At 37.0% G+C, this 23874-nt stretch overlaps 1 protein-coding gene across 14 annotated transcripts in view; it reads right to left on the bottom strand.

The window, feature by feature from the left end:
- G2E3 (G2/M-phase specific E3 ubiquitin protein ligase) overlaps window positions 1–23547 on the bottom strand; it is a 64848-nt gene extending 41301 nt beyond the window's left edge. For 2 of the 14 annotated variants that reach the window (XM_081795907.1, XM_081795915.1), the window contains exons 1-3: window positions 9648–9793; window positions 8374–8438; window positions 2443–2483 (exon numbers count right to left, since the gene is read on the bottom strand). In XM_081795907.1, coding sequence (XP_081652033.1) covers window positions 2443–2479 — 37 coding nt within the window. In that variant the 5' untranslated portion in view covers window positions 2480–2483; window positions 8374–8438; window positions 9648–9793. Of the gene's footprint in view, window positions 1–2442; window positions 2484–8373; window positions 8439–9647; window positions 9794–11723; window positions 11858–22546; window positions 22591–22669; window positions 22737–22908; window positions 23048–23178; window positions 23304–23432 lie in introns of those variants that run through there. The other 12 variants (XM_081795911.1, XM_081795916.1, XM_081795906.1 and 9 more) reach the window with 10 other exon arrangements.
- Between the last annotated feature and the right edge of the window lie 327 nt (window positions 23548–23874).

The following is a 23874-nucleotide window of genomic DNA, read 5'->3' as shown; positions in this document are numbered from 1 at the left end:
TGTATACTTTAAAATAGTTACGTGTACTTTGTGTTATATGTATTTTACCATAACAATAATAATTTCATAAAGGCAAACTGTAGAGTCAAGGAGATCTGAGTTAAATTTCAGCACCACACTCCTGCTGTGTAATCTTGGACAAGTCACATAAACACTTTATGGCTCTGTTTCTTCATCTTAAAAATGAGGACAAGAGTACTTACCTCAAACTATGCCTTAATAAGGATTAAATGAGATGGTATACCGTAATATAATTAAAAGGGTGTGGCAGCTAGATAGAGCTGAATAAACATTAGTATTATAATTATCAAACTTTTCTACCTTATATTTACTTGTAAAGAAAATTTCTAATAACATACTAATAAAACTATGAGAAAATCTTACCAGCTGAAGAAAAAAGACTCTGAGAATCTCAAGGTAGCTGACCAATACAAGATGAAAGGAGCTTGAATCTCTTAAGTGATTGCATGGAGCAGAAACCCCCTATCTGCTCCAATTCCCCTAACCAATTCACACTGGACTGTAACTTAACCAAATAATAAACTTTCGTTGTGTTAAACCACTAAGACTTCAGCATTTACCTATTACAGCAGCCAGTCTTATTTACCTTTAGTTAATACATGTAATCAAGAATGGATGTTATGCATTGAAACGGTACAACATCTGGGGCGCCTGGGTGGCTCAGTCGGTTAAGTATCTTCAGATAAAGTCATGATCTCACGGTTTGTGAGTTTAAGCCCCGTGTCGGGCTCTATACTAATAGCACAGAGCCTAGAGCCTGCTTCAGATTCTGTGACTCCCTCTCTCTCTGCCCCTCCCCTACTAACACTGTCTCTCTCTCCCTCAAAAATAAACATTAAAAAAAGAAAAAAAAAAGAAATGGTACTGCATTTAACAGTGTACTCACAAAATAGATTCCAGGACTGGAAAAAAAACATCATGAGCTATTATTTAATATTATGAAATATCCCCCCCTATATCTGCCCTCTGTCACTAAAGGTTAGCCATAACTGAAAGCCCTTTCCGCAATCTTTCAAAATATGTCAACTCCCCTTCTGTCCCCATACAGAGTAACTGACCACATCAACTCCAGCAAATTGCCATTTGTTTACAGGACATCTTACACCAGCAGCTCTCATCTGCTCTCATCTTAAATTCTTTCATCCCCAGTGCCTGTAATTTTAGCTGCAACTGTGCATGCAGCTATCAAGAGGAAGAAAAATACAAGGAATTAGCTAAGACTAAAGAATGGGAGTCCTCATGATGAGCACCGGATGGAGCTGCATATGCTATGATGCCATGAACCTGCAGCTTTCCATTTGTCCCCTTCCTACCTTCACCCAGTAGATGGAAACACTGGATGTAGAACACACTAGTTTTCAGGCATCCATTTTTATATGTAGATTGCTTTCGTTTGTATTTGTACTTTGTTGTCTTTTACTTTTAATATTTAAAATGCAGTAACAGTGTTCTTTCTGACTTCACTATATTAAGATCACCTTATAACTATAGCAAATGATATTAGCTGTATTAAAATAATGAAATAAACACATTCAGATAAGTAAAAAACTGAGTCAATCTTAGGGAAAATATTAAGTAATAACAGTAAAGGCAGTATTTGCAGTTAACAAATACATGAAGGTAGTCTATGAATTACGAAGTTTCTGAACAATTAACATAGTTGGTAGAAGTCTGTAGGTAAAAGCAGAAAAGCAAAGTACAGGGAGGAGTAAGAGCACAAATTTCTTTATCAACCATGAAGGTGGAGTTAACAGACACTCTTTATTAGTGATGGTCAAGACAGAGTTTTAAGTACAATACTTTTAATTTGAGAGAACATCAAAAATTAAATCTTACAAAGGGTAAATGAGTGGAGTAATGGCAGAAGAGCATAACTTAAATTTCTCATTTTCCATGGTAGCAAATCAATATATTATTGTTTAAACTAACAAATGAAGAACAAGTAAAAGCAAAGGTATGCATCTATTTGAGACTGTTACGAGCACCTACAGATAAGTCTTCCTTTTCATGTTAGGTTTTGTGTATTGTTTAAAATGGTCTTACCTGCATTTTTCCTTTTCTAAGAAAAAGTCATACAAAAAAGATGAAAAAAATTGTGTTTATTAAATAATGCTGTTTTATTCAGATGAAACGCATACCTGATAAATACATATAGAGAATATGAATAAAATTTGACAAACTGTTATCTTACAGTGGATTTTTCTTGAAATGAATACACACGATATTATTATTTTAGTATGTGGGTGTATGAACAAAGCATGGACCAAGGAACTCATTCCTATTTTGAGTCGGCACTCTACAAAGTTTTAATATAATAAAAAGGCAAGAGTAGAATATCTTAATATTATATTTGTTTATATTATATATAAACAATATATTTCAAATAATTATATCTGAAAATGTTTTAAATATTTTACTTACCAAGATTCTGTGAAGCACCGGGTTTATTTTCATTCATTTTACTAGGAAAAATAAGTACATACTATAAGCCATCTTAATTTTTAAAGTTTCAAATTACCCACTTTAATAAAATTTAGTCACTCCACGATTACAAATAAGTTGCATAATCATTTCTTTCTCTAGAATTTGATTTCCTTACCTTTCATACATCTAAACCCAATAGTTTTAACAAGTATGGCAAAGTTTGGGAACATTATTAAAGTTGGAGGAAATGTTTTTTTAGTTGTCAAAAACATTAAGATGACTACTGGCTTTTGGTGGAAAGAGGTGAGGATTGCAGGATATCCTGTAATGTACCAAAAAGACCTACATAACAGTACAGACTTTCAAATTTCCAGCTGGAGCTCTGAACAGGTAAAAAACAAAAAAGAAAAAACAAAAAGCAAAAAACAAAAAAAACCCCAAAACTATAATTACATTAACCTAGAACTGAAGCCTATTTGACACATAAATACAGTCTTTTTTTCCTTGCTATTTTAGAATAAAATGAATTATTTCCAAACTAGAACTCCTATTAAATCAAGAAAATTTGTATTTTACTTTTGTTTATAACTTTACCAAGAATTTGTTCATTGTGTAGGGGAAAGAAAGTCACAGCATCAATAGCAATGCCATTCACATTTAAGTAGCCTACAAACCTTTATCAGACTACATTTGTGACTTGCATTTGCAGGGATTCTATACAGAGCTTTAAGCATCTGACTGCCATATCACTTCTTCTAGTACAACATTCAACCACTTACATACTGAAAGACACTGTTCTGCCTCTGTCTCCTCACTCCTTACTAATTAACAAAGTTACTTATATTCATTACTGAAATATACCTTCTCTAACTTTTCTCTAGTTCCAAAAGATCAAATAGAGGAAGGACATTATCTTTTTTTTTTTTTTTTTAACGTTTATTCTTTTTTTTTTTTGAGAAATGGAGAGAGACAGAGCATGAGTGGGTAGGGGCAGACAGAGAGAGAGGGAGACACAGAATCTGAAACAGGCTCCAGGCTCCGAGCTGTCAGCACAGAGCCTGACACAGGGCATGAACCCATAAACTGAGATCATGACCTGAGTTGAAGTTGGATGCTTAACCGACTGAGCCACCCAGGCGCCCCTGAGGAAGGACATTATCTTAACATCAAAATTTCACTTTACCAAAAATATATAAATAGCCTACTTGAAATGTTATGAGATTCAAGTAGATAATGTATGTGTAAGCTCTTGGAATTTAAGTAGAAAAGAATTAACTTAAAATGCTACTCAGTAAATGTAATCTCATTTTACAATTTTCAAACCAATGCTCACAGAGGTTAAATAGTTGTCCAAGGTCACAGAGCTCGTAAGTGGGAATAGACTAACCCATAACTGAGTGACTATGCCACTTCACATGAAAATAATAAAAGGACACAATAAATAACAGAATATTAAATATCAAAGGAAGGACAAAAATACCCACAAAGATGGCTATCAAATTCCATCAATGCTTTTTTACAATTTAGAACTTAGATTTCATACTGATTGTAAGAACTGATTTCTTATATAAAAAGTCACTTTTGTGTTTTTATAAAAAGTCATAGGCCAAATCTTTTGCATTATTTTGTCTTCAAGCCTTCATTATTTCCTGGTTCTTCCTTACAAAACCATCTGTGCTATCAATATTGGTATTTCTTAAAAGAATCTATAAAACAAAAGAGCCCCACATTGAGCAAGCTTTGCCAATTAAGTAGGTCCAGCCTACCTTTCCCATCTCCTCTCCACACCATTAATGCAATGTTAAAGGAGTATTTTAGTGTTTTTTAGGCTTTTTCTTTTTTAGAGGCACAGATCATACTCTATATGCATATGACAATACTTTTTTTTAAATTATTTTTTTAATGTTTATTTATTTTTCACAAAGAGAAAGACAGAGCATGAGCAAGGGAGGGGCAGAAAGAGAGGGAGACACAGGATCCAAAGCAGGCTCCAGATTCTGAGCTGTCAGCACCTAGCCAGATACGGGGCTTGAAGTCATAAGCCATGAGATCATGACCTAAGCCAAAGTCGGACGCTTAACTGACTGAACCACCCAGGCACCCCAACACTTCTTTTTATTGTTTATTTATTTTGTGAGAGAGGAACATGGGGTAGGGGTAGAAAGAGAGGGGGAGAGAGAATCCCAAGAAGGCTCCGAACTGGCAGCATAGAGCCCGATGCAGGTCTCAATCCCATGAACTGTGAGATCATGACCTGAGCAGAAACCAAGAGCCAGACGCTTAACTGACTGAGCCACCCAGGTGTCCCAATGCTTTTGATGTTTATACATGTTCATGCAATGACTGCAGACTGCCCCAGTGGCCAAAACTGAAAGAGGACCATAACCTAATTTTGAAACATGTTAAAAGGTGCATGGGGGTAGGGGTTCATCTTAAAACTAATGAAATACAATAGGAAGATAAAATGCCTCTTTTATTAGGACTTCTTTATAATTCAACCTCTGATGATGAATTCTACTTATCATAAATCCATTCATACATAAGAATCTATTGCAGAAAAGTCCATAAACACATAACAGTTTAGTTAGAATAAACATAAAAATTTTAATTTATAAATGATATTTAGTCAGTATCCAGCACCACAGGTTTACATTTGAGAGTCACTCTCTACAGTTTATAATTCCTTACCCTCTACCCTCTGTGGGTAAACTGAATCTATTTTTTACTTTTAGATTTATTGTAATTCAGAATAATGACTGAGGTCCACAATACAGACACCTATAATAAAGATATTTTAAATTCTCTCAATGACCTTAATGCAAATATTAATCACATATTACTCTGTATTATGTTTATTTCAATTTTTTTTTTAATTCTTCAGCTATATTGGCAAATGCCCTGAGGGTAAAATTCCCACATCATTCAGCACAGTGCTAATAAATATTTGAACGCAACTGATACATATTTGATACTGACATGATGGGCAAGGTTCTAGACTAAGCTTTCTAAGTGGCTACATCTTCTCCTCCTTTTCCCTTTCCCACTACAAAGACCCAGAGCATCTCTTGATGGACAGTGTGATGGAAGTTCTACCTAGATCTTTATAACACACTTAAAGATAACTATGTTACCTTAAAAAAAAAAAAAAAAGGTATCTGAACTTTTTGGTTAATTACTAGTCTCAGAACTCTGCACTAAACAAGAACTTTCTCACACTTACAAATAAATATAAGAATTAAAAGTTAACATCAGTATCACAAGACATAAAAAAGTATCATAGAAGTATGTACAAAACCATGCTGAAAAGCCTCCAACAGTCATTGGCTATAAACTGATCTTAAGAAAGATCTCCTGGAATTCCTGGGTAGCTCAGTCTGTTAAGCATCCAGCTCTGATTTTGGCTCAGGTCATGATCTGTGTTGGGCTCTGTGCTGGGCGTGGACCTTGGTTAAGATTCTATCTCCCCCTCTTCCTTTGCCCCTCCCCTGCTCACACATGTGGTACGCACTCTCCTCAATCTCCCAAAATAAATAAACATTTTTTAAAATGCTATCAGGGTGGCTGGGTAGCCACCCAGACCACTTGGGTGGCTTAGTCGGTTAAGCATCTGACTTCAGCTCAGATCATGATCTCACAGTTCATGGGTTTGAGCTCCATTGCTGGGCTCTGTGCTAACAGCTCAGAGCCTGGGGCCTGGTTCAGATTCTGTCTCTCCCTCTCTCTCTGCCCCTCCCCTGCTCACACTCTCTCTTTCTCAAAAATAAACATTAAAATTTCTTTTCAATGCTACCAAAACATGTATGGTAAAGACTTTTCCCTACATATGCCAATATCTAATAAGCACTTTATGTAGTTTTTCAAAGTGTAGTAATATATACTATTCCATGGGTGCCAGGGTGGCTCAGTCGGCTGGGCATCCAACTTCAGCTCAGGTCATGATTTCGTAACTCATGGGTTTCAGCCTGGCATCAGGCTCTCTGCTGTCAGCGTGGAGCCTGCTTCGGTTCCTGTCTCCCTCTTTTTCTTACCTTCCCCAGCTTGTGCTTTCTGTCTCAAAAATGAGTAACAAGATAAAAAAAATTTAATACACACACACTATTCCATATAGACCTATGGAACAAAACTAAAAAGCCCAGAAATAGATATTTTTCCAGTCATTCAATTTTCAACAAAGGTAACAAAGCAATCAATGGCAAAAAGTCTTTCCAAAAAATGGTGCTGGAAAAACTAAATATCCATATGGAAAATAAATGAACAAATGAAAGTTGATCCATACTTTGCACCACAGAAATATTAATTTCAAGTAGATCATAGAACTAACTTTACAAGCTACAACCAAAAAAATTTAACAAGAACAGTAGTAATTATGGAGTGCTTGGTGGCTCAGTTGGTTAAGCATCTGACTCTTGATCTTGGCTCAGGTCATGATCTCATGGTTCATAAGTTCAAGCCCCACATCAGGCTCTGTGCTGACAGTGCAAAGCCTGCTTGGGATTCTCTCCACCCCCTCTCTCTCTCTGCACCCCCCTGCTCTCTTTCCCTGTCTCTTAAAATAAATAAGTAAACGTTTAAAAAAAGAAATTATGCTTCATCAAAATTAAAAGCTTTCACTCATCAAAAGATACAATTAAGAAAGTAAATATGCATGCCACAGACGAGGAGGAAGTATTTGTTTGGTTTTTTTTTAATTTTTTTTTTAACGTTTATTTATTTTTGAGACAGAGAGAGACAGAGCATGAATGGGGGAGGGTCAGAGAGAGGGAGACACAGAATCTGAAACAGGCTCCAGGCTCTGAGCTGTCAGCACAGAGCCTGACATAGGGCTTGAACTCACAGATGGCGAGATCATGACCTGAGCCAGAGTTGGACACTTAACCGACTGTACTGCCCAGGCACCCCAGTTCCTATTTATATATTCATTTGTTTGTGTTTTAAATGTCTCTCTCCCCTATAAGTTCCATGGGGGCTCGGACCAGGTCTGTTTTGTTCACAACTAGGTATATCTGGTGCCTATCACAGTTCTTAGAACAGAGTAGGTACTCAATAGAGATATTTCTTGAGAGTGAATGACTCCAAAGTGTTCTCTTTGCACCATGTTGTGCTTCCTGTGACTTATAAAGAGAATGGTGATAGGATTCTTATTTTTAAACCTAGCCCGTACTGCTGACCTTTTTTTATATTATGATTTTGTGGACTTGGATTTAGTTTATGGTCAAACTTTATCCTGTTGTTTCTGCCATGCTTGTGACCAGAGCCTGACGCGGGGCTCGAACTCACGGACCGCAAGATCATGACCTGAGCCGAAGTCGGACGCTTAACCGACTGAGCCACCCAGGCGCCCCGAGGAGGAAGTATTTGTAAAAGTTGTGTCTGACAAAGACTTAACACCTAGAATACATAAAGAACTACAACTCAACAAATATAAAGAAAATAATCCAATTTGAAAAAATGGGCAAAAGACATAAATGGACACTTCCTGAAGGAAGATATATGAATGGTCAAGAAACATGAAAAGATGTTCAACATCATTTGTAATTAGGTTAATAAAGATTAAAAACAGGGTGCCTGGCTGGCTCAGTCTGTAGAGCATGCAACTCTTGATCTCAGGGTTGTAAGTTAGAGCCCCACATTGGGTGTAGATATTACCTAAAAACAAAATCTTAAAAAAAATTTAAAACCACTGTGACAGACCACTTCATACCCATAGTAATGGCTAAGATTAGAAAGACTATCAACACCAAACACTGGAAAGGATATAAATCAACTCAGAAATTCACATAAATTGTTGGTGGAAATGTACAAAGGAACTTTTCATTCTGAAAAGTTTTTGCACTTTCTTAAACATATACCCAGACACTAGCCTTTGATGCAGGAATTTCACATCTATTTATCTATCCAAGAGAAATAAAAACATATATAGACAGAAACCTTATGCATGAATGTTCATCCCAGCCTTCTTCCTGCTCCAAAGCTGGAAACCCACCTGTCCATTACTAAGAAAATGGATAAACAAATTGCAGTTTGTTGATGAAATGCAATACTACATAGCAATAAAAAGGTAAGAAGTGTTGCAAGATGCAACAAAACAGATGAACCTTACAGATATTATGCTGAGTGAAAGAAACTACATACCATTCATACCTACATTATTCCATTTATATGAAGCTCTGAGGCTGACAAAATTAATCCACCATGAAAAATATCAGAACAGTGCTTGTCTCTCAGACAGGGAAATGACTAGAAAAGGACATAAGGAAACTTTCACAAAGAGGATCTAAGTAAATAACTGATACAGAGAAAAAAATCTCAATTGCCAACAAGGTACCAAACACAACTTTCCTCCTTTCTCTTAATTTTGTAGTTTTCAAGGAAACAACACCATAGGTCCACTGTGCAGTCCAGATCTGATGCTGACTCCTTTACATACAGCTTAGCTGTGGCTTTGCTTTAACACTATCGGAACACTACTTCATTTAAATGTCACCTAGATGCCACTCTTCTCCAAAATCCTTTAATAAATCTGTTTTACCCTACAGTGAGAAGTCAATGGTTCCTCTGATCTTCAATCTCTCTCACTACAATGAGTTAATAAACCTAACTGTATCACACTACAGTTTTATGCCTGGAGGTTTTAGGCTGATTTTTAGGTTTTAGGAGAAAAATTAACAAGGCAAATGTCACAAAACAAACAACTGCTGAATCTGAAAAAAGGCTGTTCTTCAGGAATTCTGTATATATTCCTGTAACTTTTCTATAAGTTTAAAATTATATCAAAATTAAAAGCTACCCCCGAATTGGATGTTCTAAAGACAGCACTTATTTCATACTTTTGACCAGTTGACATTAGCCTTCTTTCTAATCCCCAGTACCTGAAATTAAAATTTTTGCTGATTCCTGATTAATGACTGCTTTATTTCAAACAGTCTCCAAAACAAAACTTCGGGGGTGGGGAGGACTATTCACATATTTTTGATTGATTTTATCATTTGTTTTCCTTCCAGTGCATGAACTTTGAGACTTCCTAAATGGGAGGAGGAAAACAATGATATGTAAATATGTCTCAATAACAGCCCAAGTCTTAACAAACTTAGTCTTCAAAATAATATCAAACAATTCTCTCCTTCCTTGAGACATCAACAATTTAATGAAGAGTTCCAAGAAACCACTGTCAAGAGGTATTCTGAGTCTCTTCCACTGCTTACCTCTACTTGGTCAGTCAGGGATATTCACATTTTGATACTCCTCCCTTCAAAAGTTACAGCCTGACTTCCCTCCCTTTCCTTTACTGTGGCCATACTTAGTAACTTGCTTCTACCAAGACGCCTGGAAGAAATGGCAATGTATGACTATTAGGTCATATTAGGTCATATTATGACTACTAGGTCATAAAAGGCATTGTGACTCACCCCTTACTCTCTATCATGGATCACCTGTGCTGGAGGAAGCTAGCTGCCAAGTCATAAGGACTTGAAGATGCTCCTTACAAAAGGCCCACTTGGCAAGGAAATAAGGCATTTATCCACAGCCATGCTGAGTGAGCCATTTTAGAAGCAAATTCCCCAGGGTCGCCTGGGTGGCTCAGTTGGTTAAGCATCCGACTTCGGCTCAGGTCATGATCTCGCCTGTGGTTCGTGAGTTCGAGCCCCGTGTCAGGCTCTGTGCTGAAGGCTCAGAGCCTGGAGCCTGCTTCGGATTCTGTGACTACCTCTCTCTCTGCCCCTCTCCTGCTCACAGTCTGTCTCTGTCTCTCAATAATAAATAAAGGCTTAAAAAAAAAAATTTAAAAAAAAAAAAAAAAAAAAAAGAAGCAAATTCTCCAGCCTCAATTAAGTCTTCATATGACTGAAGACTAGCTAACAATCTGAGAGCAACGTCACAGGAAACCCTAAGTTAGAACCACACAGCTAAGCTGCTCTCAAATTTCTGACCCACAGAAACTGTCAGATAAGGTTTGCTGTCCTAAGTCACCATGTTTTGGGGTGATTTATTGTATAGTAATAGGTAATTAATAGAATAAAGTAAGCCAAATCCCCTCTTAATTCCAGGTGGATAGCTATTCTAAAAGTTTTTTGGTAAGATTTTTAGGATTTTCAAAATAGAAGATCGTGTCATCTTGCAAATAGGCAATTTTACTTTTTCCTTTCCAATTTGGATGTCTTTTATTTCTTTCCCTTGCCTAACTGCTTGGGCTAGGAATTCCGGCTATGTTACATACGAATGGTGATAATGGGCACCTTTGTTTTATTCCTGATCCCGGAGGAAAAGCTCTCAACTTTTCACCACAGAGTATGGTGTTAGCTGTGGGCTTGTTATGTTTGACCTTTTATGTTGAGGTATGTTCCTTCTGTACCCAATTTGTTGGGAATTTTTATCGTAAAAGATGCTGAATTTTCTTAAATGCTTTTTCTACATCTATTGGTATGACCATTTGATGTTTACTTCTCATTCTATTAATTTGATGTGTCACACTGATTGATTTTCATAGATAGAACCATCTTTGTATCTGGGAATGTATTCCACTTGATCGTGATGTATAATCATTTTTTTAAATTAATGTACAGTTGACATACAGTATTACATTAGTTTCACATGTACAGCATAGTGATTCAACATTCACATTACAAAATGCTCATCACAATAAGTCTAGTTAGCATCTCTCACCATACAAAGTTGTTACAATATTAAGTATATTCCCTATGCTGTACTTCTCATCCCTTGACTTATTTATTTGACAGTTCTAAGTTTGTATCTCAATCCTCTTCACCTATTTTGCCCATTCCCTCCCACACCCCTTCTGCTCTAGCTACCATCAGCTTGTTCTTTGTATTTATGAGTCTGTTTCTGGTTTTTTAGTTTTATTTATTTGTTTTGTTTTTTGGAATTCTACACATAAGTGAAATCATATGGTATTTGTCTTTCTCAGTCTAACTTAGTTCACTTAGCATGATACCCTCTATATCCATCCATGTTGTCATAAATAGCAAGATTTCATTATTTTTTATGGTTAAGCATTCCAATGTGTATATAAACACACAATATCTTCTCTACCTATTGATTTATAGAGAGAAAGTTAGGTTGCTTTCACATCTTTTAAATAATGCAATAAACAGAGATGCAGGTATCTTTTTGAATCACGTGTTTTCATTTTCTTCAGATAAGTATCCGGATGTGGAATTACTAAATCATGTGGTATTATGATCCTTTTAATGTGCTACTGACTTTGGTTTGATAGTATCTTTTGGAGAATTTTTTCATCTACACTCATCAGGAATATTGACCTGTAGTTCTTTTCTTGTAGTGTCCTGATCTGGCTTTGGTGTCAGGGTAATGTTGGCCTTATAAAACAAGCTTGGGAGTTGAACACATACTTTAGAAGAAATATAAGGCCAACAAACACATCAAAGAAGAAAAGCTGGAAAAAAACACAAAAATGTGGAGATTAAGCAACACATCTTAAACAAACAAAAGACAGGAAATCACAAGGGAATTAGAAAAGATATAAACGAAAACAAAATACGCTAAAACCTAAAGCATATAGCAAAAAGTAATCAGTGGAAAATTTACAACTATAAATACAGACATTAAAAATTTAAAGACCTCTGGGGCGCCTGGGTGGCGCAGTCGGTTAAGCGTCCGACTTCAGCCAGGTCACGATCTCGCCGTCCGTGAGTTCGAGCCCCGCGTCAGGCTCTGGGCTGATGGCTCGGACCCTGGAGCCTGTTTCCGATTCTGTGTCTCCCACTCTCTCTGCCCCTCCCCCCTTCATGCTCTGTCTCTCTCTGTCCCAAAAATAAATTAAAAACGTTGAAAAAAAAAAAAAAAAATTTAAAGACCTCAAAATAGTATCATAACTTTATACCTGAAGGGACTAAAAAAAGAACAGCAAACTGAAATGGAAGATAAAAGGAAGTAATTCAAAAAGATTAGAGTAAATATAAAAAATAGAAAAACAGAATAAAATTACAAGTTGCTTCTTCATAACAAACCTTTAGTCAGACTTACCAAGGTGTGGGGGGAAAGACTCAAATTACTAAAATTAGAAACAAAAAGGAGACATGCCACAGATCTTACAGAAATAAAAAGGATTATGTGAACTGTATGCCAACCATTTAGATAATTAACTAGGCTAAACAAATTATATAATCTTACAAATCAGACTCAAGCAGAAATAGAATATTTCACAGACCTATATCAAGAGATTGAAATCAGTAACTGAGACTCTTCCAACAAAGTCCAAGCCTATAACTTCACTGGTGAATTCTATCAAATATTTAAAGAAAATCTGGCAAAGTTTCTCAAAACCATCCAAAAAAAAAAAAGAGGGAACACTCTCTAATTCAATCTATGAAGCCAGGATTACCTTGATACCAATGCTAAACACATTACTACTCAACAAAAAGCTAGCACACTGAATCCTTGTTAAGAGAATTATATACCACAACAAAGTGGGATTTATCCCAGTAATGCAAGGGTAATTCAACATAGGGAAAATTAATGTAATACACCACATTAACAAAATAAGAGAAAAAGGTCACATGATCATCTTGACTGATGTAGGAAAAGCATTTAACAAAACTCATTCATTTTTCATGATAAAAACTCTCATCAATCTAGGAATAGAAAACTTCCTCAGCATGAAAAGGCATCTGTGGAAAACCTACAGCCAATATCATATTCAATGGTGAAAGACTGAAAGCTTTTCACAAAGGATCTGGAGCAGAACGATGCCACTCTCACCACTTCTATTCAAAACTGTACTGGACATTCCAACCAGAATAATTTGGTAAGAAAAGAAATAAAAGGCATCCACATTAAAGCAAGAGGTAGCTCTATTTGCAGAAGACATAATCTTACATGCAGATATCACAATGAATTCACAAAAAAACGTTATCTAATAAATTCTGCAATGTTGCAGGATGCAAATGAACATGTAAAAATCAGTTGTATTTCTATACAATAGCAAAGAACAATTCATAAAGGAAATAAGAAATGAATTCCCTTTATAATAGCATCAAAAAGAACCAACTACTACCAATGAGTGCAAGCTCTGTGCACTAGAAGTCACTAAGCATTGCTAAAAGAAATTAAAGAGTCCAAATAGAGGACAAGACACTGTGTTCATGTTTGTAAGATTTAATATTAACATGGCAATGCTCTCCAAAGCAATCTATCTATAGTTCTGATGCGACCCCTATTAAAATCCAATATTCTTGTTTGTAGAAATGGAAAACCTGATCCTAATCATATGAATTGCAAAGGACCCTGAATAGTCAAAACCAAAAAAGAAAAGGTGAACGATTCATACTTTCCAATTTGGAAACTTACCATAAAGCTGTAGTAATTGAAATAGGGTAATACTGGCATAAGGATAAACATATAGATTAAATCGAAGAGTCCAGAAATAAAGTCACACATCTATGATCAATTAATTTTTAACAAGTGTGCCATGACTATTCAATAGAGAAAGAACAATCTGTTCAACAAATAATTCTGGGACAACTTGGTAGCCACATGCAAAGCAATGAAGTTGGCTCCCTAACTTGCACTATATACAAAAATTAATTCAGGGGTGCCTGGGTGGCTCAGTCAATTAAGCATCCAACCTCAGCTCGGGTCATGGTCTCACGGCTCCTGAGTTTGAGCCCTGCGTCGGGCTCTGTGCTGATGGCTCAGAGCCTGGAGCCTGCTTCGGATTCTGTGTCTCCCTTTGTCTCTGCCCCTTCTCTGCTCATTCTCTGTGTGTGTCTCTCTCTCAAAAAGAAATAAACATTAAAAAAAAATTAAAAACAAAAAACAAAACTCAAAGTGGATAAAAGACTTAATACGAAAGAGCAAAAACTATAAAAATCTTGAAGGATAATTCATGACCTCGGATTTGGCAATGGTTTCTTAGACAGGGCACCAAAACCACAAGCCAATAAAAAAATGAAAAAGAAACAAAAAAACAAAAATTAATTTGGACTACACAATCAAGAGAAAAAGACAATCTTCAAAATGGGGGAAAATATTTGGAAATCATATACCTGATAAAGAGCAAGTATCCAGAATATATAAGAAACTCTTAGGACTCAACAACAAAAGCAACAAAATTTAAAAACAGGCCAAGCGGTCTGAACGGACATTTCTCCAAAGAAAATATTTAAATGGTCAACAAGCACATGAACAGATGCTCATCATTAGTCATTAGAATATTCAAATTAAAACAACAATGAGATACCACTTAATGTCCACTCAAATGATTATAATTAAAAAAACAAGAATACAGAGAAATTGGAAACTTCATATGGGGCTAATGGGAATGCAAACTGGAACAGCTACTGTGGAAAGAAGTTTGGCGGTTGCTCGACAAATCACATGTAGAACTACCATATCACCCAGCAATTACACTAAGGACTTATCCAAAAGAATTGATAACATTTTCAAACAAAAACTTGTACTGGTTCGTGTACTTGAATATGTTCATAGCAGTACTATTCACAATAGCTAAAAAATAGATATGACTCATTTGTCCATTAAAATGATGTTATACAAAATGTGGTCCATCCATAGAATAGAATATTATTTAGCTATAAAAAAGAAAGAAGCATTGATATATGCTACAACCTGGATGAACCTTAGAACCAAGCTAAGTGAAAGAGGCTAGACACAAAAGGTCACATAATATATAATCCCATTTATATGAAATATCCAGAATAGGTACATCCATAGAGACAGAAAGCAAATTTGTTGTTTCCATGAACTGGGGGAATAGAATATACAGAATTACTGCCTAATGGCTATCAGTTTCCCCTTAGGGGTGATAAAAATGTTTTGAAACTAGATGGAGGTAATGGTGATGGTTGTACAACACTGTGAATGTACTAAATGTCACTGAATGGTTAAAACGGCTAATTTTATAAAACTGAATTTTACTTCAATAAAAAGCTAAATGTGCAACCTATCATTTGCTGCATTATACACAAATATCCACAGTGGCTAAAAATTTTTCCTAGTTTTATAGTCAAAACCTGTAACCTAATTGTCCACCAACAGATAATGGATGAGATAAATTGTGGTACATTCATATAATGAAGTACATTTATTAAAACGAAACTGCATACCACCTCAAACTAGTCAGAATGACTAAAATCAACAACTCAGGCAACAACAGATGTTGGTGAGAATGTGAAGAAAGAAGAAACCTTTTGCACTGCTGGTGGGAATGCAAACTGGTGCAACCACTCTGGAAAACAGCATGGAGGTTCCTCCAAAGTTAAAAATAGAACTACCCTATGATCCAGCAACTGCACTGCTAGGTATTTATCCAAGGGATACAGATGTGCTGTTTTCAAGGGGCACACACACCCCAATGTTTATAGCAGCGCTACTGACAATAGCCAAAGTATGGAAAGAGCCCAAATGTCCATTGACAGATGAATGGATAAAGAAGATGTAGTATATATATACACAATGGAGTATTACTTGGCAATCAGAAAGAATGAAATCTTGCCATTCGCAACAATGTGGGTGGGACTAGAGGGTATTAGGCTAAGTGAAATTAGAGAAAGACAAGTATCATATGACTTCACTCACATGTGGAATTTAAGATACAAAACAGATGAACATAGGGAAGGGGAGCAAAAATAATATAAAAACAGAGAGGGGGACAAAACATAAGAGACTCTTAAATACAGAGAATGAACAGATTGTTGGAGGGGTTGGGGGGAGATGGGCTAAATGGGCAAGGGGCATTAAGGAAGACACTTGTTGAGATGAGCACTGGGTGTTATGTGTTGGAGATGAATCACTGGAATCTACTCTTGAAATCAATATTGCACTATATACTAACTAACTGCCTAATGGCTAGTTAAATAATAATAATTAAAACCTCTCTATTAGAAATGGACAGATCCAGCAGGCAGAAAATCAGTAAGGAACTTGATTTGATAATTGAACTCAACATCATCATCAAACAACTAGATATAATGAAATACTTTATCCAAGAACTGCAGAAAGCAGATTGTTCTCAAGCTTACATAGTCACCAAGACCATATACACATACTAGGGCATAAAACAGTCCTTAACAAACTTAAAATCAAAATGATACAAGGTCTGTTCTCAGGCCACAATGGAATTAAACTAGAAATCACTAACAAAAAGATAGTGGGAAATCCCAAAACATGTGGAGATTACACAACACATTTTTAAATTTTTTTAATGTTTATTTATTTTTAAAAAAATTTTTAACGTTTATTTATTTTTGAGACAGAGAGAGACAGAGCATGAATGGGGGAGGGTCAGAGAGAGAGAGACACAGAATCCGAAACAGGCTCCAAGCTCTGAGCTGTCAGCACAGAGCCCGACGCGGGGCTCGAACTCACGGACCGCAAGATCATGACCTGGGCCGAAGTCGGACACTTAACCGACTGAGCCACCCAGGCGCCCCTTATTTTATTTATTTTTGAAAGAGAGAGAGAGACAGAGCATGAGCAGGGGAGGAGCAGAGAGAGAAGGAGACACAGAATCCAAAGCAGGCTCCAGGCTCTGAGCTGTCAGCAAAGAGCCCGACGCGCAGCTGCAACCCACAAGACCGTGAGATCATGACCTGAGCTGAAGTTGGACGTTCAGCCGACTGCACCACCCAGGCACCCCTACACAACATTTTTAAATTACCTAAGGGTCAAAGAAGAAATCTCATGAGAAAATACAAAATATTATGAACTAAATGAAAATGAAAACATAATTCATCAAAATTTGACAGGTACTGTGAAAGCAGGCTTAGAGGGAAATTTGTAGCACTAAATGAATATATTAGAAAAGATCTGGGGCGACTGGGTGGCTCAGTCGTTTGGGCATCCGACTTCAGCTCAGGTCATGATCTCTCACGGTCTCTGAGTTCAGGCCCCAAGCCAGGCTTTGTGCTGACAGCTCAGAGCCTGGAGCCTGCTTCGGAATTCTGTCTCCCTCTCTCTCTGCCCATCCCCTGCTCATGTTCTGTCTCTCTCTCTCTCTCTCAAAGATAAATAAACTTAAAAAAAATTTTTTTTTTTAAGAAAAGATCTAAAATCAATCATCTAAGTTTCTACCCTAGGAAACTATAAAAACAGTAAATTAAATCCAAATTAAACAAGAAAAAAAGTAGTAAGAATTAGAGCAGAAATCAAAATTGAAAATAAGAAATCAATAGAGAAAAATCAATAAAACCAAAGCTGGTTCTTTGGAAAGATCAATAAAGTCAGTAAGCTTCCAGCCAGGACAAAAAAAAAAAAAAAAAAGAGAAAGGACACAAATTACTAATATCAGAAATTAAAGAAGAGATACCATTACAGATTCTATGGACATTAAAAATATAATAAAGGAATACCATGAACTCATGTCCACAAATTTGATAATCTAGATGAAAAGGGCCAATTCCTTCAAAGACACATTTTGCCAAAATTCACACAAGGAAAAATAAACTCGACTGCATCAGAAAAGCTGACTCAGTAATTAATAACCATCCAAAACAGAAAGCACCAAGCCCAGATGGGTTTCCTGGTGAATCCTACCATACATTTAAGGAAGAAACTATACCAATTCTCTACAACTTCCTTCAGAAGATTAAAGCAGAAGGAATGCTTCCTAGCTTACTGTGTTATGCCATCATTACCCTCATCATACCAACACCAAGGACATGACCAGAGAACTACAGACCAGTATCTCTCACAGATACCAAAATCTTCAACCAAATATTAGCAAATCAAATCTGTTTGTTTGTTTATGTATTTATTTTAGAGAAAGATGGAGAGAGTGCAACCCGGGGAGAGGGGCAGAGGGAAGGAGAGAATCTTAAGCAGGTTCCATGCTCAGCAACGGAGCCTGATGCTAGGCTCCCACAACTCTGGGATCATGACCTGAGCCAAATGAATTGGTTGCTCAATTGACTGAGCCACTCAGGGGCCCCAAATCTAACAATGTATTTAAAAAATTATATACCACAACTAAGTAGGATTTACCTCAGTTATGAAAGGATGCTCCCTGATATTTACCCAAAAGAGGTCAAAACTTGTGTCCACACCAAAATGTTCATATGTATGTTTACAGCATCTTTATTTACCATTGCCAAACCTTGGAAGCAACTAAAATGTCCTTCAGTAAGTGAATGGGTAGGTATATTATGGATCATCCAGACAATGGAATATTATTCAGTGATAAAAAGAAATGAACTATCTATCAAGCCATGAAAAGACATGGAGAAAACTTAAATGCATATTACAAAGTGAAAGAAACCAATCTGAAAAGGCTACATACTGTATGATTCTAATTATATGATATTCTGGAAAAGGCAGAACTCTGAAGACAGTAAAAAGATCAGTGGTTGGGAAAACGCAGAGGAGCATATCTTTAGAACAGTGAAAATACTCTATATGATACCATAATGATGGATACCTGTCATTATACATTTGCCCAAATCCAAACAATGCACAAAATCAAGAATGAACTGTAACTTCAACTATGAATTTTGAGTGCTTATCATGTGTCAGTGTAGGTTCAACAATTTTCACAAATGTACCATTGTAGTGGGATACGTAGATAATGGGAAAGGCTATGCATGGGGTGGGAGAGAAGGGATACACAGGAAATCAATATTATCTTTCCCTCAGTTTTACTATGAACCTAAAGCTGCTCTTAAAAAATACAGTCTTAACAAAAAAAGGAAAAGGAATAAAGTTATACGTTTATACTGACTTTTACAACTAGTCTCTGGAAGACAGGTTCCTCTCCCCCACTGTTCATTGGTTCCATATGCAACATTTTTCATAGTCACAATTCCACTGTGATCTCAGCAATATAAAGACCTTTTTGGCTTGGCTCTAATAGTTTTTGCCATCTCAACTCCAAAATTCAAGAAGAAATATGAATGGTCTAGCCTGCATCGGATATTCAGCTCTGATTCAAATACCTGGTACTACTTTGGCTGGAGAAGGTGTGTAGAATGGGAGTCTATATTAGGATCACAAGCTTCTTACACCAAACCCTACCCAATGGTCTTTAGAATAATGTCCTTATATTATGGGGCAGCTTTTAAAAGAAAAGGTAATGGGCAAAGAGGTAAAATAACAGCTATTCACACTCAAAAGGAAAGGCAAATTTTGCTGTTTTTTAACTCCCCAATATTTTCTTAATTTAGAATTGAATTAACGTAGAAATGAATATTCATGTATGTACAAGTGGTACTACATCTCTATTATAATTATGTAATTACACTTAACATATATTATTCTTATACTAATAAAAAAATTCCACCAGGAGGAAGTTAAATGCAAAAAGGTTTTTTTTAAGTAACTACATCTTTTGGTGCCTGGGGGATAAGAATAAAATGACTAGAAGGATTAAGTGAGAAAATATATACAAAGCATGTGGAGTTCCATGAATGTTAGCAAATACTGCTTTTAATTTTTTCCCACTTGAAATGTCTTCTGAGCCTACAATTTCTATACTTACTTTTCCATACTTGTGAAATATACAAACCATATGGTATCACTAAAATCTCTACTAAACTACCCAGAATTACATACTATCACCTCAGAATACATTTAAAAACTTCTTCAGCAATGATGTGACACAATGTATTAAATTGTTAAAATAATAAGCACTCATTGAACATAACACAGTTTCAGAGTACAAGGACACTCACTGTTCCGAACCAAGAAACTGCAGATATAAAGACAAAGAGGATAAGATCTCTCAGTCTAGTGCTATGTTTACAACTAAATTGCACTGAGGAAGAAGCACTCTGCCTGGGGAAGTCCACCAAATTATTTGAAACCCATTGGGTAAAATCTTAGAGGAACATAAAAAAGTTGATGTTAAGTACACATAAAAACAATAAAGAACGGATCTGGGCAATGGTAGTAGTATGACTAGAACATCACAGGTTGGAAAAGAGTGGTAGAATATTACGAAGTTGATGCTTGTAAACAGAGATTGGAACCAGATTGACAAGGGCTTTGGAAAGAAAGAAAGAAAGCAAGCAAGCAAGCAAGCAAGCTGAGAATTATATTTGGTAGACAAAGCATTATCAGAGATTTTTAAGAAGCAATATTTGGAAGGATAGACTGCAGAGAAAGGCAGGAAGCATTATTTAAAATGATAATAATAATAATAATAATTAATAATAATGGAGCACCTGGATGGCTCAGTCGGTTAAGTGTCCGACTTCGGCTCAGGTCAGGATCTCATGATCTCATGGTCCTTGGGTTTGAACCCTACACCGGGATCTGTGCTGACAGCTCAGAAACTGGAGTCTGCTTCAGATTCTATGTCAGCCTCTCTTCCTCTGCCCCTCCCCTGCTCACACTCTATCTCTCTCTCTCTCAAAAATAAATAAAACATTAAAAAATTTTAAGTAATAATAAGGATAATATTTTTAAAGAGGCATAATCTAATCAAATCTAGATTCTGAACCTGGTCAAATATTTTGGTAGTTGTGTGAGAAATGAACTCCTCTCAGCCTCTAGTTTTATCTGAAAATAGTACATACTGTGGGGTTCCATCGTGTAATGGTTAGCACTCTGGACGCTGAAAATAGTACATACTGCAGTGTTATCTGTGAAGATTGAGATAATGTGTGTAATGTGGTCTGTACATGCTTAGTAATTCAAGAGGAGATACATATATCATGTACTATGTGCCACACACTATTCTAAGATTTTTGTATGTGTTGAGTCATTTGACTCTCACAATAATCCTGCAAGGAAGGTATTGTTATTATCCCCATTATACAGTTCAGGGATTTGAAGCACAGAGAGGTAATACAGCTTGTTTGGGTCATACAAGTACAAAACGGTACAGATAAAATTCAAACTGAGGCAATCTGACTCCAGTTCCATGCCCTTAACCAGTATAATGCCTCGCTAGAAGAGATCAAGTCAGTGCTCTTAAAACCCTTGTCAAATGTTCTAACCTTCCAATTAAATTTACAGATTCCTCAACACCATCCTCCAGACTTACTGGATCACCATCTATGAGATTTGAAGTGTAGGAATCAGAATGTAAGCCCTTCAAGGTAATGTGTACACAATAAAATTTGAAATTCACAATGGTTTAGGTAGAGAGAGCAAAAACTCAGTTAAAAAAAAAAAAAAAAAAAAAAGTCTAGGTAAGGACAAGTAACAGATTAAAATGTAGAGATGGGGCGCCTGGGTGGCTCAGTCAGTTAAGCCTCTGACTCCAGCTCAAGTCAAGATCACACAATTCAGGGTTTGAGCCTTGCGTCGCGCTCTGTGCTGACAGCTCCGAGCCTGGAGCTACTTCGGATTCTGTGTCTCCCCCTCTCTGTCTCTCCCCTCTTTGTTCTCTCTCTCTCTCTCTCTCTCTCTCTCAAAAATAAATAAATAAATAAATAAATAAACATTAAAAAAAAAAACTTTAAAAAATGAATAAAATGGAGAGACTAATTTTTTTTCAAATTACTATTTGCCCCTAGCTTCTATAAAATGAGAACAGCTGTCTGCAATTCTTAAAAGTAAAGCTCAAGTCTTTGCTGAAGTCTCACCCAAATGTTTAAATTTCAACATTCGTAACTACTCAACATTTGAATCCATTTTACCTGGTTAACAGTGAAACAAAAGTTTACTAGTAGGATGGGAAAGCAGGATTAGCCAGTAATAAATGAAAGAATACTTTAAAAAAGATATTTATACATTTTTATGGTATGATACCATAAAAGAAACACAAAATATCACCTTTATGTTTAAAAGAAACACAAAATATCAGTTCCTATAAAGCAACACAAAATTAGTGTGACAGTCTTCAATAACATAAAATTTCTCTACATTTAAACTCATTTATATTTTAGACGTAGGGTACGCATTCAAACTATTTCAGAAGGCATGGCTTTGCTATGGGGTTAAATAGTTTGATATCTGAGGTAGTTCATCACTAATAATAAAACAGCAAAAACAAAACAAAACCAAACAAAGACCAATGCTGGAAACATTAGTAGAGCGTTTCCATTATGACTCCACAATAACCCAGTTGGCCAATGAATGAAGGAGGTGAAAAGGCAGATCTGGGGAGCTAACTAAACCTTAACCCTATTGTTAGCAAACTAAGACCTTTGTAAATTATCACTGTTACCGTCGTCAGTTTAAATCAGCAAGAGTCTCGAATTTTTGCGGTTCACGAAAAATGTCACTCGTGAAAGAAAAATATCCGGGTTTTAAATACAAAGGATACTCAGATTTCAGTTTAAATCCCCACCGGGCATTTCAAAGGCTGTCACTTCCATGCAGTCCAAAGTCATAAAGACTACTCCGAATATCCCTCTTAGGAGAAACGCAGAGCCACGTAGAGCATCTCATTCTAAACCTGCCCCTAACCTTCCATCTTTAATAAAGGAAGATTCTTTTACCTGTGGTAACGCTTTCGCAATTAGATTTAACTACTGTTACAGCTTCAGCATTCGAGTCCAATTGGCGAAAATACTAAACTGTATTTACCAGAAAGTCAGAGATTGAACAAGGCTTAATCTCAGGGACGGGGGGGCCTCCGAATCCTCAATACTTAGAGTTGGCTTGTGAGCGCTGGCCCGCGAGACGCTTCCCAGCACCTCGACTTCCCAAAGTCTCCACGCCCGGCCCTACCACCCGACACTCCCCAAGGCCCTCCGATTTCCGCTACACTGTCCCGCCTCTCGACCCCTGTGCCATCCGACGGTCCGCATTCTCTCCCTGGAATACTCAGTTTCTTCCCTTTCCCCATTCACTCACCAAGGCACGCTGGGCAGAAGTTCCAGAGCGGTCGTATCAGTTTTCCCTTCTTTCGCAGAGCCGCAAAGCTGACCTCGAGCAGCCCCATCCAACGGCTCACAGGATTCAAATTCGTCCACTTCCGCCTGCAATCCGGAAATAGAGTTAAGCTCCACCCCCACAAGGGGCGGGGTCCCCGGCAACGTGGGACGTTGCGGGGAGGGACGAGGAGACCCTGGCTCTTTTCTGGTGGCATGTTGGGTCTGGTGTGCTACCTTCGCTTCAGAGTCTTTTGTCTGACTCCTTGCATATGTTCACAGAAAAGTCCGGACGCAGCGTTGGTGTTCCTGTCCGGTGATTCTTGAGGGGATGCTCGTTTCTAAAATGGACAGAGACGCGTCCTTCAAGGACTGGAGAGAATAAAAGCACTAATGGAGCCCTGACGTTTTTACCCCTCCCATCGCCCTCCCGTAAGCAACAGCTGCAGCCCAGAGGAAAAAACAAACCCTACACAAACCTGCTTTCCCTGGCCCTCCTCAATCCCGGCACAGGACATTTAACCTCTTTCCCTCCCCTGTTTAAGGAAGACAAAAAGCCAAGTGCACCAATCACACTTATTCGAGCCAAAAATTAAAAATTAGTGATCGGACTAGTTGCTGGTTCCAAATAAAATACTTGAGGATACATGTTAGAAGGCGACAAATCTTTTTTCTTCGC

Source organism: Panthera onca, chromosome B3 (assembly GCF_046562875.1).
Source record: "Panthera onca isolate mPanOnc1 chromosome B3, mPanOnc1 haplotype 2, whole genome shotgun sequence".
Taxonomy (NCBI): Eukaryota; Metazoa; Chordata; class Mammalia; order Carnivora; family Felidae; genus Panthera; species Panthera onca.
This window is presented reverse-complemented; position numbering and strand designations above follow the sequence as displayed.